This window comes from Diabrotica undecimpunctata, chromosome 5, assembly GCF_040954645.1.
Source record: "Diabrotica undecimpunctata isolate CICGRU chromosome 5, icDiaUnde3, whole genome shotgun sequence".
NCBI classification, from domain to species: Eukaryota; Metazoa; Arthropoda; class Insecta; order Coleoptera; family Chrysomelidae; genus Diabrotica; species Diabrotica undecimpunctata.
This window is the reverse complement of record NC_092807.1, coordinates 120,832,393-120,852,121: the sequence shown is the minus strand read 5'-3', so window position 1 is coordinate 120,852,121 and position 19,729 is coordinate 120,832,393. Positions and strand designations below refer to the sequence as shown.

General features: G+C 33.1%; 1 protein-coding gene across 1 annotated transcript; it reads left to right on the top strand.

Annotated features, from left to right (window-relative positions):
- The first annotated feature begins 1,455 nt into the window (after positions 1 to 1,455).
- On the top strand, positions 1,456 to 19,729 carry LOC140441717 (uncharacterized). Its single transcript, XM_072532600.1, has 5 exons — positions 1,456 to 1,714; positions 5,712 to 5,783; positions 8,621 to 8,987; positions 9,066 to 10,074; positions 19,399 to 19,729. Exons 1-5 carry the CDS (start codon positions 1,616 to 1,618, stop codon positions 19,589 to 19,591), a joined length of 1,740 nt encoding a protein of 579 aa, XP_072388701.1. The 5' UTR covers positions 1,456 to 1,615; the 3' UTR covers positions 19,592 to 19,729.

Here is a 19,729-nt window from a genome sequence, read left to right as displayed (position 1 = left end):
TTCTCTCTAACACATTAAGCTAGAAGTGACAGAAAAAAACGTGAGTCTGTGATTATTATACATAGAACTTAGAAAATTATATTTCGTTCACGGGTAAACTCCATTCGCTTAGCTCGGGCATATTTTGACAGATTCATTGACGGAAACCTACAACACAACAATTCCTACTTCTCAGTATTAATAGCTCAAGTATACTACAATTGCAGACATCTTTCTTTAAAAAAAAAAGAAGAATTATTCTAAATAGTGGAAGTGTATACTAAACCCATCAAATTTTGGGTAGTATATATTTAAAAAATATATTTTAGTCGTTATAATTTAACATAACCATTTATTATATGGTGCAGATAAATAAATATCAATTGTCGGTAATTCGCAAAGTTCTATTTTATTTACTATTTAATTTGTTTACTATTAATATTGGCTGTGAGTACGTGTGCTTGGTTGTATAGTAATTTCCAGCCACTTTTAGTCTGTCAAAAAGTAACTAACTTCGCAAAAAAATAATTACTAAATTCACTAGACAGTTCGGACTGGGAATAGCGAACCGAGTTTATTTGTATATTAAAGCGAATTCTACTTACGGATATATAATTGGTCGGAGTTTAGAATACGCTAAATAGATATCCAATCAATGATGCGCATAAATATAATTTGGCGCAGATGGTCTCGATAGTGACAGTACTTTGACAATGTCAACTGATAAAATGATAATTGTCATTCCAGGATAGTATTTTTAGACATTTTACAGTGAAAATTTAATTTTGTATTAATTGTCATAAAAATATTTTAAATATGCCGAGATATACCGAGAATGAACAAAGACTAATATTAAAATTATTAAATTATTTTCAATTAGAAAAAGAGGCTGAGACAACTTTATTACCAGTTTCTGCCGTTCGTGAAGTAAGTTTTAAATTATTCTAAAAAATATTCACATTAGTAGTTTAAATACTATACATTTTAGCCATAGTGTTTGTAATAAATAATAATAAATACATAAATAAATCTTAGCTAATTAAGCACTTTCCTTGGAGTCTATAGAATAGGAATTATGACAAACTGCCTTTCCAATATAATGCACAATAAAAATTTTTATACAGGACGGGTCCTCTAATATGTAAATTAAAAAAAAAATTGAATTCTTAAAGTTTTTACTCCACATTTTCAAAAAATAACATTTTCACATTTAGCCGATTACGATCCTTCAACTGTCAGATTTAACTAAAATGCCATGCAATAATTCTCGACATTCTTAAAATCCTATATGACGTCAAAGTTAGTGACGCACTGAAAGAAGGGTTTGGGACAGACTGTATCTCAAATACAATACAATCACTTGACATGACATTTTCTGGTCTGGAAATGTTGGCTGAAAAACTTCTACATCGAGCCGGCCTTGGCATGAGGAGAAGAAAAGATATGTCATCATTTCCTAAAAGTAGTCTATTTTAGACAAAGGAAAAGGAAAACACAGAAGAATTAAAGAAAAGAAGAAGACTACATATCACAGCAAAACCCCTATTTTATGATTGTTTATTTTGTTTATAACTTTTAACAACCATTGTTTTTAATGTTATAGTTTACATATAGGAAGTTAATATTTTTAGGAAAAATGAGGGTTGTTTATATTTATAAAGAAGACGATGAATCTAGGGAGTTATCACGACTCTGTGAGGGATATCATTATATTGGGAGAGAAGCACCAATTGAGGTATGACATTAAAATTATCTATCATTAGAATAAATTACATGATTTACACGTTTGAGGAAAGTTACAAATTTACATAATTTCGCCTATTCTAAGTAAATGGACCTTATATTAACTTAGTACACAGTGTATAAACTATTTCTAAATCTAAGTTCAGTAATTCAATTGATGCATGTCTAGAAAGTTGTGTTACAGAAAAAAACACTGCCAGCACCTATATCTGAATATCCTGTGGTACAGTACTGGGTATTTGCTTACATTATGCTGTTGTCATCTTATTTCTAAAATATTTTTTTTCTTTTTTATATCCTGTTATTTCTCAACTTTTTGATGAAAATTATTGTTCAATTAATGTCAAAGTGTTATATTAATTGTTGTATGTATTTCAATTCATTTTCACTGGACTTAATACCTATATCTGGATGGAATTCTTATTTGAGTACTACTTATACTAACTTCCAATAAGTGATGCAACGCATGTAAACATTTTAATTGTTAAAGATGTTTAAAATGTATTAACTTGTTCTGATAGTAACATTATTAAAATCACTTTATCAATTTTTCTCTTTTCTTGATTATTAGTTTTTATTGCATAGTATATAAATTATTGTAATCACTGAACATCATTAATTCTTCTATCCATTCTTGTTACTCTGCAGCATCTTCGCAGGCATTCCATCTCTGTTGCTACTATCTTACTGCTGTTTTTCTTGTTCATGATCCTATTTTCAGCCCCATATGTCATAATACTTCGTACTAATGTTTTATAAATCTGTGTTTTTGTCTTCATATTTAGCTGTCTATCCCACCATACTGAGTTAAGTTGTCGGATTGCTGTTCCTGTTTGTCCTAATCTTTGTATAATTTCTTCCTTTGTTGTTGCTTTTTTCGTGATTATAAACCCCAAGTATTTGAATTTATCCTTTCCTTTGATTTTTACGTTGTCATCAATCTGTAGATCTTCTATGTCTTCTTCACTTGTAGATAGGTACTCATTTTTTGCGAGGTTGATATCTAGGCCAGCCATGGTATATTCTTAGATATTTGTTCCGTACCGGTACTCCCATGCCTTCGCATTTTCTTTTCCATGTAGTCAAGGCTTTCTCTAAGTATATTTTGAATAGGGTTGGAGATGTGGAACAACCCTGCAGGAGCCCTTTTGTTGTGGTGAAGTCTCCTATGATTCTTGTTCCCATTTTAATGGACACTTTATTTTCTTTATACATAACTTTTGTAGCTTCTATGAGTTCTGTCTGTATTTCTAATTTGTACATTGCCTCCCATAGTTCTGACCTTGGTACAGAGTCATATGCCTTTCTTAGGTCCACAAATGCCAAATGTATATCTATTTTTTGCTTTTTTCTTTTCCAACAGTTGTTCCAGTGTGTATATGTGGTCTATGCATGATCTTCCTGCTGTGAAGCCTGCCTGATCCTCCATGATTTTGCCTTTTATCACTTGCTCTATCTTTTCTCGCAGTATCTTCCTATATAATCTTCCTATTGATGATATTACGCTTATTCCTCTGTAGTTTTCGCATCGTTTTCTGTCTCATTTCTTAAATATAGATGTCATATATGCCTCCGTCCATTCCTTTGGGAGCTGTTCTCCAATTATGGCTTTCTGAAATATTCATTGTATCATCCTGTGTAATTTTTTTGATCATTGAAAAATTTTACAATTTTGTCAATATGTGGATGATCACAGTTATATTGGGTATTTTTAGTTTGATATCTGAAAAAATGAGTTTCAAATAATTTACACAACAATTTAATGACTAAAAGGATAAAAAAATAATTTTTGGTGAGGTATGATATACAGTGTGTCCCAAAAATTTTTATACAAATGAAGAAAAGTTTGTCTTACATTTTACAAAAAAAAACTATTCTCGATAAAAAGCTCAGCTTAGAAGAAAAACAAAAATAATGATTTGATTAAAATGTAATATTTACCAAACAATAGATAAATATGACATGTTTTTATTATAACTTTTTTATTAGTTTTTTTATATTATATTTTAAATAACATTTATTTATTTTATTATTGATATTTTAAATATACTTAGAAATTATTTAGTTTAGTATGCTATACTTTATGTAATGCTATATAAAATAAAAGATTTTTTTTACTCATGGGGGGTTAAAGATCCTCAGTATCTGATTCTTCGTTATCAGAAAAATCTCATTCCGAATCACTGTCTTTTAAAGTTATGACAATTTTTTCCATATTATTTTCCGTTATTCCTAGTTGAACCAAAAATTCTTCCTCACACTTTTTTGCATGGTTGCATCAGTTTTGCCACTCAGTAGAAGGGAAAGTGGCAAAGAATTGTTCGCATAAGTCTTTTACATTATTGATATTAAATATAATATTTTTTATGCTAAAGCTGGCCCAGAACAGCTCAATTGGATTAAGATCTGGGTGATATGGAGGTAATCTTAAAATTGTATGTCCATGTTTTATTGCGATCTCGCCTATTGCATACCAAACATATGATGGTTTATACATTTTTACTAAATCATACAGTTCCGTTGTTAGCATACTATTGTTTATTGGAATATTTCTGGCCTCTAACCATTTCTTTATTAATTCTTTTGTTGATGTTGATGCCTTGTCAATTTGTTTATTGTGATAAGCTGAATTATCTATTACTACAACACTTTGTGGAGGAAAATTGGGTATTAATTTGTTTTCGAACCACTTACAATAATTTTCAAAAGACATATCGTCGTGATAGTCGCCTGTTTTAGTACCAGATTTGAAAATTAAGGCAGCTCCTTGAACAAAACCACACTCACCACCAGCATGTACAATAATCAAATGATTTCCTTTTGATGTTGGTTGCTTAATACCTTCATTTGAATCATCACTCCAACTTTTGCGTGTGGTATGTGTTGAGTGAATGTACTTATTATACTGATACTTATTAACAGCTCTTAAGTAGTGTATACGAAGCTTCTGAATGTCATATCTTTCCATTAGAAATCTTCGATTTGTTTTTGTTTTTCTCCAGCGGACGCCAATGTCTCTTATAATTAATCTTAAAGATTCTCGACTACCTTGATAGCTTACAGCATCTCTGAATTTAGACACAATATTTCTAGCTGAGGTATTTCTTCATCGCTTTTATGCATATTATAAATAATACGGCTTAACACCCCTTTGTTGACGTCGTAAATTACATGTCAAAAAAAGCATGTTTTAAACAGTTTTTCGCGAATAAATTCAAAGATTTAGATTTTATTGGGAAAAATATTTGGATATAAAATGATGCTCATAAAACATAGAGATTTGTATTTTTATTATTCCCGTAAACTTAATATTAACAAAGTCATGGCTGTTCGAATATATTTTTATATTTTTATATAAACTTATATTTTTTTGCAGAAAGTAACAAACTCACCTTCGCCAAAACCACCCTGGTTGAATTTATTCATTGTTTATTTACAATTTACTTTATTTATATACAATCATTACATTCTGGAACTTTAACTGGTTGAAAAAATCCGATTTTAAAGTAAAGCCACTATTTTCGGAATTTCTCAAAAATCCCGTTTTTTCCAAGTAACTCAACAGCTAAAAAAGATATTGAAAAAACGCTAGAATAAAAAAACAGCTTTTTACTGAACATTTTAATTTTTTTTTATTTCTATATAGACTACAAATTAAACCAGATATGATTGCTTAAAATTGCAATCTTATGCGTTTAGCATCATGATCAAGAACTTTCAACGCAACCATTTTAAAACAAAGGGCATGAAAAAAATTTAATATCCACCAGTTTGTAGTTTATTTTAAAATCCAAAAGAAAAGGTGTTTAAGGGACAGATATAGGTTAAATATAATTATTTTTTTGTTATAGTGTGTTCCTAATACATTACGCTGTCAGCAGATTATCAAAATTTGTTTACTTGCTTTTTTAACTGTTCTTTTCAAATTAATGCCAACTGCCCGGATAGTATGTCATAATATAAATTGTTAATTGATATTTTTATTTTAGAGTAATGATAAAAGAATATCCAGAAGGCATGCACTCATTGTTATTCACAGAAATGGAGTAATCCTTAAATCTGTAAGTATTAATTAATGACGTAGGTAGTCATACATTGTATTTATTGCTAAGAATTAAATAATTACTTTGTTTAATTAAAGAGTTAAATAATTAAATTATTCCCCTCTTCGGTCACTCCCGGAGTGCCACGTTGCGTTTTTTTTTTATTAACATAAATCAGTACAGCAATCTGCCCACATGGGCAATAAGCATTTATTTTTTTAAATATTTTTTGTGAATTCAAAAATTCTGAACTTAGTACAGCCACTGAGACCTTATAGGTTAAAGGAGCTCAGGGTAACATAACCTTACTCATCAAATTTCAAAAAGAAACTTAACACATAGTTGTAACAAAGAATATAGACGCGTATAGAAGAATCTTTCACTATCATTTTTTAGCGTCAGCAAGTTGAGCATGATTTTAGTTCCTTATTTGTACCGTTTTGTACCACTAGGGAGCGCTCATGTCAGCGCTATTACTGCTTCTAAAATAAGAAAGAGTGGGGCAACAAATGCAGCCTTAGATATTTTTATATGTAGATGCCGCGTGGTCGTAGAATAGCGTTAAATTTTAGCGTTTTATAAAATTGATAGAAAATAAAAGAAGAAGAAAATAAAATTTTATTTTAATTTTGCTAACTAAAGCTCAAAAAATTGTAAGATGTTTCGATCGAAAAAAAATTCCTGATCTTGTTAGTACGCTAGAATTGCTTTTTAGCACATCACCAAAAAAATATTTTTTACAATTTGAAAGTTCCAAATTGTGAAGTATAATTTCGGATTTTTAAATTAAAAAAATAAGTAAGTCTCAAATAACGCCTCACTAAAGCTCAACAAGAGAAGATGAGAAAATAGGCAACAATGGCTTCTGGGACATGGACCATAGTAAATCCCAAGAAAATCAAATCAGCAACACCTGAGGATAAAAAGAGACTTCGGGAGAATACCATCACCCCCCCTCGTAACAAAGGTGCTAAGACACCAAGGGGCTCTAACGAGCAATAGCGCACCTAGAATTTGCCTCTGGGGGGGTTTTGGTTGGTGACCGAAATTTTTTTTATGATGTTACCTCCATTTTGAATCCTTAAAATGTGTGAGTAACAATGTCGGAATAGGGTCCTAGGGGGGTTTTAACCCCAAAAAGCCCCCCTTGGGTGCGCCACTGCTAACGAGCAGACTAGGTCATAAAGCACTGTGACAAAAGTATTCAGAATGGTGGTAGTGCACAGACACCATCCTGATTCTCAACTAGATCGGGCTCAAGCAAATTTGATCATTAACAAACTGGAGCAAGCACTTGATGAGGCTCCTATCGGAGGTCAAAATGAACTTATGCAGTTCCATAAAACATTGTTTAGTGAAGGGACTCTGTGGGTGAACTGTGTTAACGAGTATACAAAAAAATGGACGTCTGAAATGGAAAGACTATTGAGGGTCTGTGGGAGGAAGTAAACTTAAATATAATTGATCCCAACAATATGCCCAAGTGTCCCATGGTCCCCACTCGCGTCCCCGAGAAAGAGCTTGATGAAGAAACCATTAAGATCCGTCTAAAGAGGCAAAATCAAGACCTTAACACAGAAGACTGGTTGTGATCTCTGTTCCACAGACTGAACGACAGTAACGATAAAGGCCATAGAGGGAGGAATTATGAAGGATATAGTTCTCAGATCAGCAACACTAAGTTAACATTTGACTTCATTTTTGAAACCAATAATTTATTCATTCGTTCATATATGAATAAAAAAATCTGTTATGAATATTATATTTTAGTAAATGTCATAATTTATACATAAAATTAATTTTAATTTTAATTAATGTCATCAGTTTATTTTTAATTAAGTATAAATCAATTTAAGACTATATTGTAATCATTTCACCAATATTTATTCATTGTGAAAATTATGTTTTACTAATAGTTGTTATTTTAAAACAAGATTAAATAGTACCCATACAGATTAAAAACTTTCACATGGACTATTCATTAAAAGTTACTGTTAAATATGTCAAAAATAATTCAGGAATGCTTTTTGTTGTTATTAAAAGATTATGGATGAAATGGAAGTTTTAAAGTTTCGGCGAAATAGAAAATTTCAAAATTTAGTAAAAAGTTTCATTGAATACTTTTTTGAACAGGACAGTTGTTCAATGAAATAATTTCGAAAATAGTCTAAAAAGTTTAATAAAAATTCCTGAGAAAATGAAATTTTTGGTTGAATATATTTTGAAATTTTTTAAAATGTTTCGTAAGTTTTTGGACAGGAAAACAGTATAATCAAAAGTTATGTGACGGTTTTTCGTAGTGTTGGAACAAACCTATTTTTAATTCAAAGTTATAAAATTTTATTTACATGTAATAAAAAAATAAATACTTTGAATATTGTAAATTTCATACCTTCTTAAATTTTAAAATTAAAACTTTAACAATTTAATATATTAAAAATAAAAATTTTATTGTGTAAAAAAACAAAAGAAGACAGTTTGCAAATCAATGGCGTCGAAATTTGATTAAGAGTGGATGCCAAATTTAAATAAACAGCTCCGTTCCTACTCCTTTCCCACTTCCCCCTAACTATATCTTTCATGATAGTTTTAAAGTTTTAAGCCGACGGCCACGGTTTGAGTTTATGCAGTCGCCCTCTTAAAGATTGTTTTGAAGTATAAAAACCGTAGCCAAATCGCCCATTTGGACTGTTCTTCTATATGCGTCTATATTCTTTGGTTGTAAGTTGTAACTCATTGTTTTTTTTATTTGTGTGGGTTAGAAGGTTTCACATCAACGAGCACGGTTTATTTATTTAATTTGAATTTGTGGCAGCAAAAGAATATTAATGTATAAGTATTTTAATTCATTTTAGGCTAATGAAAATCCTACCTATTTCAAATCACCTTTAGGAGTTACTGTACAAATGTTACACAAAGATGAAACTTTATCTCTAAACAATGGTGATAGATTGGCTCTAGTAGAAGATGGTGTCTGGTTTAAAATAAAAATTATACTCGAAAACAATCTTAATGAAGGTATCATGGTTGATAGATACAGTGAAATTCACAGCAAAAGATCCAATGATGAAGATAATATGCAAGTTTCAAAGAAGATCAAACTTGAACCAGAAGATGTTTGCCATTATTGTGGTAATTCATCATGTGATCATGATAAAGGTAGCACCGAAGAGTTAAATGAAACATTGCCTTATTCCAATTCAGATAGATTAAGCTTAAACGGTAATTCTTGTTATAACCACAATAACTCAAAATTAAATACTTATTTACTTAATAATATTTAAATACAATTTTTTACAGGTGGAAACAATGCAGATTCAACTACCAAACAAGCTACTTTAAACCAGTCTAGTGTAACAAACACTAGTGTTTCTAGTCATACACCACCGACAGCAGATAACATTCCTGACTCTTCCGATGATACTGCATTAGAAATTAAAGAAGAACCACCAGAAACTTCTAATTACGATAAGAGTGTACCCTCCTTTTCCAAAGAAACAGGTGTACCATGTAAAGATTTAAATAGGGAACCATCAGTAGGTAGAGTAACTTATTCAGGCCAGTCTGATGAGATTGTCTGTTCAGGACCAAGTAATCAAGTAACTGAAGTAAGGACGGAGCCGATTATAAAAGACGAACTCACATCAAACTCTGACGATAGTGTTTCTACTTTAGAAATGGAACAAGAACCACCAGAACTACCTGATAACGGAATAATTGCCCCTTGCCAACCGATCATAAAAGACGAACTCACATCAAACTCTGACGATAGTGTTTCTACTTTAGAAATGGAACAAGAACCACCAGAACTACCTGATAACGGAATAATTGCCCCTTGGCAACCGATTATAAAAAACGAACTCACATCAAACTCTGACGATAGTGTTTCTACTTTAGAAATGGAACAAGAACCACCAGAACTACCTGATAACAGAATAATTGCCCCTTGGCAACCGATTATAAGAAACGAACTCACATCAAACTCTGACGGTAGTGTTTCTACTTTAGAAATGGAACAAGAACCACCAGAACTACCCGATAACGGAATAATTGCCCCTTCTATAAATGACTCTACAGGAGCAAGCGCACCAAGTATGATAAAACGTGAAGAAATTAAAGAGGAACATCCAGGATCAAGTAATTCTACAATTAGAGTAAAGACTGAAGCAGCCCTAAAACAGGAATCGAAATCAGATACCGATAATCCAGAAACAAACTTAAATATACCTCAATTAATACCTGCGAATAATCCAGTAGCAGTATTGAATGCAAGAAGAGATAGATGTTGGTATGGCAGGCAGTGTTACAGGTAAATAAATATGCATTGGCGCAGACACGCCACATTCACATTGCATTGTACTGTACGTTATGTATTCCATTCGTTTAGTACATTCCTTTCTACCATAGGTATATATATATATATATATATATATATATATATATATATATATATATATATATATATATATATATATATATATATAGTGTAAGGTATATTTTTTACATTATTCGATTTTAAACGTTTAAAAGGTAGGATGTACATCTGCGGTTATTGAATAGTGTACATTTTAATTTTTACATTGTAATACTATAAAAATCGCAGTGTCGTAAATTTCGCGTTGCGTTGAAAAATAAAATAAAAAGCTATTAAACTCGTCCAAAATGCCTTGAATACGCTTGAATGCATTTGAATCACGCGCAACAATCAAGAGTAATTGCCAAACTCGAAGAACAGCAAAAATGTCTTTCTATAATTTCCATTTTTTAAAGTAGATTTATTATTGACTAATCATATATATATATATATAAAATCATACTGAGAGCCTGGAATGAGGAACAAATCCCAGAAGAGTGGTGTATTGGGATCGTTTGCCAGCTACACAAAAAGGGCGATGAATTAGAATGTAGAAACTATAGGGGAAGAACCCTCCTTAATACAGCATACAAAATATTTTCGAGTATTTTATATGGTCGCCTGAGTGAATATTCAGAGGAGCTTCTTGGCGAATATCAAAGAGGTTTTAGGCCTGGTCGATCAACAACAGACCAGATCTTTGTGCTAAGGCAAATACTGAAAAAAACCAATGAATTCAATATCCACACATACCATCTTTTCATAGATTTTAAATCGGCCTATGATAGTGTTCTAAGAAATAAATTGTATGAAGCCATGGATGAATTCCACGTCCCCGATAAACTGATAAGATTGGTTAAGGCTACAATGCGTAAAGTTGTTTGCAAAGTCGAAATACAGGGCGAAAAATCACAGGCATTTGAAACGCATGTTGGGCTGCGACAGGGAGATGCGCTGGCGTGTCTCCTTTTCAACATAGCTTTGGAAAATGCGGTCAGGGATGCCCAAATAGACAGCAGAGGAAACATTTTTAATAAATCATCCCAAATTTTGGCATATGCAGATGATGTTGATCTAATTGCCCGCACAACACGCAAGCTAGAAGAAATGTATACCACCTTGTCAAACGCCTAAAAAAATATGGGCCTGCAAGTAAATGAAAATAAAACTAAGATAATGGCATCAACGCCCAACAATAGAGCCAGAAACATCGGCCACCAATTCACGGTTGATAATTCTACCTTTGAAGTGGTGGACAAATTCACATACTTAGGCTCCCTGATCACCAAGGAGAACGTCATGACGGAAGAAATCAAGCGAAGAACAATCCTAGCAAACAAATGCTATTTTGGACTGAGTAGACATATGAGAAGCAGAAACTTAAGCCAAAAAACAAAAATAACCATATACAAAACCCTTATACAACCAGTGGTGACATATGGGTCGGAGACATGGACCATTTCCAAGGCAGATGAAAATCTCCTGCTTATATTTGAACGAAGGATCCTGAGAAGAATATTTGGTGGCAACTGTGAAAATGGTGTTTGGAGAAGGAGGTGCAACTACGAGATATATCACAGATATAAACATATATTTGGTGGTAAAGACGTAGTATCCTTTATAAAAATAGGAAGACTAAGATGGGCAAGACATCTGGCAAGATCACAGCAGAACAACCCTCCTAGAAGAATCCTTATGTCACAACCTGTGGGAAGTAGAAGTAGGGGTAGACCAAAACTCAGATGGAGGGATGGTGTAGATGGGGATAGTAGACAAATAGGCGCAGCAAACAGGCAACAGTTGGCAATGGATAGAACTGACTGGCGTAATAGACTTGGGAAGGTCGAGGATCTTTTATAGGGCTGTAGCACCAATGATGATGATGATATTTTTTACATTATTCGATTTTAAACGTTTAAAAGGTATGATGTACAGCTGCGGTTATTGAATAGTGTACATTTTAATTTTTACATTGTAATACTATAAAAATCGCAGTGTCGTAAATTTCGCGTTGCGTTGAAAAATAAAATAAAAAGCTATTAAATTCGTCCAAAATGCCTTGAATACGCTTGAATGCATTTGAATCACGCGCAACAAACAAGAGTAATTGCCAAACTCGAAGAACAGCAAAAATGTCTTTCTATAATTTCCATTTTTTAAAGTAGATTTATTTTTTTCATTGACCACAGTATATTTTTTGAATGAAAACTAATATGCAGTTGACAATTTTATTTAGTTTATAAAGTTTATTTTTTAATAAACTTATTACAGCTATAATACATGTGAACAAACGTTACAATTTTATAATCACAATTATTACATCTAGGTGAGTTAATTGTGATGATATTTATTTAACTGTTGGCTTTATTCTATTTATAATGTCTTTATTAAAAGGTTCTTATTTTAATTTATTAAAAAGCACGATAACTTATATTAATTTATTTAACTACTCAATAATACATAATTTATTTTATACGAACGCTACAATTAAAATCGCGGGCGCGAGTCATCAGATTTAACTGTCCCCTCCAAATAAAATGTCCTGTTAATATATGCCAGTGCCGTTAGCTAGAACCATCGACAGCCTTCTCGACTAGCGGCGAAGTTATAACGGTAAAGGCAAACGGGTATTTTCACACCGGTTCGACCGTTTTCTGGAAGGTCCCTTCAGGTAAATAGAAGCCTCTCGTAAAATCTAAAACATAAACATGTGAATAAAAACATGTTTACAGGTTAAAACTATGACTCATATTTTTACGTAACATAATACTTGTTAAGAATAAAACAAAAAATCGCAACAAAATATGTTTATTTATTTTGTGATTTTATGTATTTTGCGTACAAACACAGAGGATAATAACTTACAAATCAGTAATATATTCAATTAATTTTTTGATCACAACTATAAAATCGGACTGATTGCCACTGAGGATCTGATGGAGCGTTCCTTGAACAGATGTTTAACAGTTTGTCTTACAGCACCGCCATCGCAATTTGGGGAGGGGTGTGAATCAGAGCATCTGTCACAGTTCGTTCTTATTCTGTTCAGTTCGGTCCTTCTTGGTTGGTCGAAGCCCAACTTGTAATACATGGAATATTCCGGTTGACAGGCAGTGCATTCTTCTCGCCAATGTCAACGGTCGGTTATCTTGAAGTTTGGCGTGCGGACTATTGAGCCACACCGGTGCATAATACTCCGCAATGGGATACACGAGTACCAGTCCTGCCGATCTAAATGTAGTCGCTGAGGAACCCCATGTGGTGCCGTACAACTTTTCTTCTCCTTTTTATGTAGACACGACTCTGTTTTTCAATGTGCCGGCACTAAGTTGTCGTTCCATCGTTTTCGTGGTCTTCCTATTCCTACTGATCGTCTTTCTATTGGGGAACCGCCTCTTGCCGTCTTTACTACTCAATTTGTTGTCATTCGGCCTATGATTTGCCAAAGACGGCCGCCTTTGATCGTTCCGTTCTACTCTTCTATTTCTTACCCAATTCTTGATGTTCTCCACCTTGCATCTACGTCGTATATCTGTACTTCTAGCTCTGTCCCATAGTGTCTTACCATAAATTTTTCTGTGTTTTCATCTCTGCTGTTTCTAACATCCTTTTTGTCCTCTCTATGTCAGGTCGTGTTTTTGCCGCGTATGTCATTATTGGTCTGATGACTGTTTTGTAAATTCTGCCTTTCATTTCTTTCCCGGTATTTTTATTTCTCCATATTGTTTCGTTCAGGCAGCCTGCGGCTCTGTTTGCTCTATTGACTTGATCTTCCACTTCAGTTTCGAGTTTTCCGTAGATAGATAATGTGATGCCTAGATATTTAAACTCCATCACTTGTTCTATTATCTGACCTTCCAGCTCCAATTTACATCTTAGTAAATTTGCTGTTGTAACCATGCATTTTATCATTTTTGGGGAAATTAACATGTTAAATTTTCTGGCGGTTATATTAAATTGGTGCAGCATACGTTGTAAATCATCTTCACTTTGAGAGAGTAGTATTGCGTCGTCCGCATAGCAGATCATTTTAAGTTGTTTTTGTCCCATTTGGTATCCTTTCTTAGTTCTTAGTTTTTTTATTATTTCATGCATAATCAAGTTGAACAATAGAGGACAATCTCCCTGTCATCCCATTTCCAGGTTCAATAGGGTCGGTTAATTCTTCTTTCATTTTTACTTTTATTGTGTTGTTTTGGTAAATATTTTCGATCGTTTTGATCATTCCTAGAGGATCTCTCTTGCGTACAATAAGTGGATAACGTCGTTTAATTTGACCCGATCAAACGCCTTCTTAAGGTCCACGAAACATAGATATGCTGGTTTGTTCTATTCTAATGAATTCTCTTGCACTTGCCTTATTATAAATATAGCGTCGGTGCATCATCTTCCCTACTTGAAACCTTGTTGTTCTTCTGCTAGTGTTATAATTTCGTTGTTTATTTGTTATTACTTTGGTTGTTAATTTTAGTGTTATGTTTAATAAATTTCCGGATAAAATTGCTTTCCATTTTTGAATAGAGGTATTAGGATGCTTGATCTCCATTCTTGAGGAATTCTGTTTTGTTCTGTTATTTTTTTGGATTAGTTTTAATAGTTGTTTGGTCAGATCTGGTCCTCCATACTTTAGGAGTTCGTTCGGTATTCTGTCCTCTCCTGGGGATTTTCTATTCTTTAATTTCCTTAATGCTTCCTTTGCCACTTCCCCCTCAATATTTATTTCTTCCTTTGTCGTCACCTCTGGTGTTGGTGGTTCATTATCGTCACCTAGCAAATAGGGATCGAAAGTAGTCTACCCATGTTTTCTTCTGAATGTGTTTAGTTTTTATTCTCATTTCTTTGTCCTCTGATCATTCTCCAATATTTTTTTGTGTTCCGTAGAAGTCGTGTTCCATCTGCTTTGAGAAGCTCTGTCAGTGTTCCCTTTTTATTTATCTAACTAAAGTATTCGTTTAATTTCTGATTCGTTTATGGTGGTTATATGCCTGTTGTGTTCTGTATTGTAAAAAGGCTTTCTTCTTTTCTTCTGGAATCATTCGAGCTGTGGGTGTATAGAAGAATTCTGAAAATATCGTGGACAGAACACGTCACAAACAAAGAGGTTCTGAGAAGGATGAATAAAGAAATAGAAATTTTAAATATAGTTAAAACAACAAAATTGGAATATCTCGGACATATTACACATGGAGAGAAATACACCTTGCTCCAACTGATTATGCAGGGAAAGATCCAAGGAAAGAGAAGCATAGGGAGGCGTAGAATGTCATGGCTGCGCAACCTGAGAGAGTGATACGGATATACATAAAATGATCTTTTCAGAGCAGCCGTCTCAAAAGTCCGAATAGCTATGATGATTGCCGACCTCCGCTGCGGAGATGGCACTTAAACAACAAGAAGAAGGCTATGGTCGCTATCTACATCCTCTGAGTTGAGGCATCTTACGTCGATTATTTTCGATGGATGTATATCTCTGTTCTAATTTTATCATCAGTTGAGTTGAGTCAGAATACATTGTTTCTTTGAGCAGTATTTGTTTTTATGATTGCTAGGTTGCTAATCTTGCCAATCACTCTCCACATTTTATCCGGGCTTGGGACCGGCTGTGGTAACCGCAGAGCTACTTAATGCACCCCGCAATCACCCCAGGCAGTGTTGCACAACTGCACAACTTTTGCAAATATTATTTCCCGTTTTGAGTTTTGCAATCGTGTTCGTAAGATATTCTTTAAAGCTTAGCGTTCTATCGAGTGGCTAGCTACGACAAAGAACAGGAGTGGCTGATGCAGTAGAGAGAGTAGCAACACTAAAGTGGAACTGGGCAGGTCACGTGGCTCGAATGACAGACAATAGATGGACAAACCGGATACTGGAATGGAGACCAAGAGATGATACCTACCGAAGTAGAGAAATTATGAGGAAGATCTATGTCCAGCAGTGGATAAGCGAAGATTGAATGATGATGTTCTATCGAGCGTCGTACCTAGGTATTTTCTGTGTTTAATGTAACTGGAAAGTCTGTCTTCAAAGTGGATTTGTAATTGGTAATTCGTTTGGAATTGTTTCGCGGTCCTTAGAAACAGATATGATTCACACGGACAGTCATGATTATACGTGAGGAGACAAGAAGAGAAAAGATAGAGGGTTATCTTCACCTTTCCTGCAGAGCAAAAAAAAAAAACTACCAGAACTCCAATCAAAAGGAAATCAAGGGAAGAAGTTTCAGAGGATGATCACGACCTTATGGGTATGTTGAAGCAGATGATGGGAGAGTTTAAAGAAATCAGGAATGAACATAAGGAATATAGAAAAGGGATGATAGCGCTGAAAAAAGAAAATATAAAGATAAAGCATGAATTTGAAAAAAAAAACAAATTAACCCAAGCTGAATACAAAGTAGAAAGAATTGAAAAACAGATGAAAAGAAATAACATAGTAATTTCGGGTCTATCAATAGTCGCAACAGATAAAACACTCTTAAAAATAACGTAAAAGGTTTTATACAAAAGCATCTAAAAGAGGATGTCGAAATATAATCTGCAAAGAAGTTAGGAAACAATATATGTCTGACCTGACCGAAAAGGAAAGACACAAAAGGCAGGAAATTGTAAACAAAGGAAAGGAATTAAGATCTGAAGGTAAAAACGTGAAGACAGGGTACAAAAAACTAACTGTAGATGGCATAAAATGAGATTGTGTCAGAAATGGTACTTTCAAACAAGAAAATTCTAGAAATATGGACCCAAAAAACGGCTTATAGCAGTGAAAAAGAAAAACCCATTATACTGACGGACCCAAGCGATGAACAGGAAAATGAGTTTGAACATAAATAGTTAAGCAAAAAATAAGCATACGTACCCAAATATTGCGACATGAAATGCACGAGGAGTATATGAGGAGGGAGCATTAATTAACCTGATAGAAGAACTTAAGAAATATAAAATACACATCATAGCAATACAATAGAAACGTTTGAAAGGAAACAACATTGAAAAGATTAGTCCATATACGTTTTATACAAGTAGAGGCGATAATAGGAATTTTGGAGTGGGTTTTTTGACACATGTAGACGTGGAGCAGGTAAAACGATATGTAACAAAATCAGAATGTGTGCAATTATAAATAAAGGAAAAGAGAACATGATATCGCTGATAAATATACACTCTCCAACAGAAGAAGTTAAAGATGAATTTTAGAAGAATTGTCTGAAAGAATGCCCGGAAAAGATATTAAAATTATTATGGGCTACGCCAATGCAAAGGTTGGAAGAGAAGATATATATTATATAAAACATAACAGGGAGCGAAAGTAAACATATGAATACAAATGATAAGGGCCAAAGATTGATTACATTCGCAATTGAAAACAGGATAAAAATAATGAGTACGCATTTCAGGAGAAAGAATATATATAAAGGAATGTGGAAAATTCCGGGATCAAATGAAACTAATCCAAAATACCACATTTTAATGCAAGAGAAGTTCTCCAATCAGCTACTTTAAGTTTTGAGCAAAATAAACTTGTTTCAGTGATAAAGAACCAGCGTGAAAAATCATAAAACCTTTACCATCATACCCTTCTGGTTTATATACACTTTTAACACTGTTTTCATGCCAGGAAATTGTTTTATTCCCTTTTGAATAAATCCATGTTTCGTCTCTTGTATAAAAAACAAGGTCTCTTGGATGCAAACAATTAAGATTTTCCACATATATTCACGAAGGAACTTAGCTCTTAAAATAACAATTCTGTTGCGCTCAATTAATGCTCTTCGATTATTGTTCTTTTCGTATTTAAATACCAATTCTTTTAACAAAATGCTAACAGATGTTTTGCCAATAAATAAAACTTCTTTATCCCTTACTTCATTACTTATACTTTGCAAAGTAACATGTTTCTCTAAAAAAACAGATAAGCGTCCGACACTAGCTCTTTCCACAAAGCCTTTCTATTGTCTTCCTTTTGAACTTTGAACCCAATCTGTCTCAAGACTCCCAAGAAACTCTGGAAATTTCAAATACATTTCTTTCTTTTAATTTCTGTGACACCTAATCTAACTAAAGAAACATGTTCTTTATTTTCACGCATTTTATATTATAGTCATACGAATTTCAAATTTGAAACCTTCGGGAAGATCTATAGTCTTTGGGTGCCGGCGAGGTTTGTATTATGCGACATTTTGTTCACCTTGGCCACTTTTTGCTTTTTGCAAAACCAACTTCAGTTTTGTTGTACTAATACAGAGTGCATCACACACACGCTTGTGAACAGATAAAACTGGTAGCAAAGGCCCCTTTATTGGTTTTCTCATCAGTAAAATAAGCATGTAGATTAAATATAAAGTTATCTACATGTAAACCATGTCTCGGCATTTTTGGCTTCAATAGATAAAAACTCTTTGAAATTAGAATCAGTACTTAATTATGTCAAAGTGACAGTGGCTCCTTTTTAATGGAATAATTATTAGAGCAATTTACTTTCGTACTTCTTATGTTGCACCGGAAAATATTCGTTGTCGCGATAATCCAAAACAGTCTTATTTTCGTGCAATAGACTGTACAGTTCAATATGTTATCTGTTTAACAGATGAAAATGACTCCAAAGACCCCTCCATTTATTTTTCTAATTCTAAGTACCCTTAATTTACTTCAAGTTGTTGTGCTTCAGAATTCAATGATTTAACAGGCATACTCTAAAAATAAAACCCTTAATCGTTGATGTGGTTTTAGCCAAATTTAAATAACTAAATGCCAATTAAGAGTTTCGAATATATATTATATTATTCATCATTAGCCAATAAATAAATTTATTGGCTAAACACGAAGGTAACGGTTAGTTGTTATAACAACTGTTTGTTAAAAATATGTATATTAAAAGTACTAAAAAATATTGAATACTTAAATGGCACGAAAATAATTTATAAACACACTGCAAATGCTGTAAAAACAAAACTTACAATTATTGTCAGTAGGTGAATCAATCACCGATCATCGTACTATTGCTGCTTTTGTTCGCTGTATGCTGTTGTGTATAGACAGTCGGCTATGTCATACTTGTGAAAAGATCTAGCAGATGGACTGTAATTCATTATATGCACATAATTGTATCACCAGTTCTTTTATTAGTTTTATAAATTTGTAGTACTACTTATGAAGCCAATATATCTTTTCTCTTTGTAGAGAAAAAGCTATTTTGGTCTCGACCTTTTTCCAATGTTTGGTCACAAATTATTGTATTTTTGAAGTACACATAGAAAAATTATAAAGCAATAGTTATTTTTAGGAACAACCCTCTGCACAAACTAAGATTAAGCCACCCCGGCGATCCTGACTACGATAATGATACTGAATTAAATCAACAACCTTGTCCATATGGTCTACAGTGTTATCGAAGAAATATATTGCATAGACGTCTGTACAAGCATTATGGACCTCCAGCAGAAAGACCTCAACAACTTACGTTTGCGTTGCTATAGTGATATAGTGTAACCTAGACAGAAATATTTGTTGGATATACCAATTAGTTTTTTGGATATCAATTGAGATAATAATATTTTGTGATATATGTCGATAACTTGGATTCATTTTTTGGAAAAAGAATACTATTTTTGCCA

Excerpts from the sequence above, each read along its gene's own strand:
- LOC140441717 (XM_072532600.1), top strand. The coding sequence starts at position 1,616 with ATGAGGGTTGTTTATATTTATAAAGAAGACGATGAATCTAGGGAGTTA. Across the intron at positions 1,715-5,711 it reads GGAGAGAAGCACCAATTGAG|AGTAATGATAAAAGAATATC; the intron begins GTATGACATTAA and ends TTTTTATTTTAG. Across the intron at positions 5,784-8,620 it reads ATGGAGTAATCCTTAAATCT|GCTAATGAAAATCCTACCTA; the intron begins GTAAGTATTAAT and ends AATTCATTTTAG.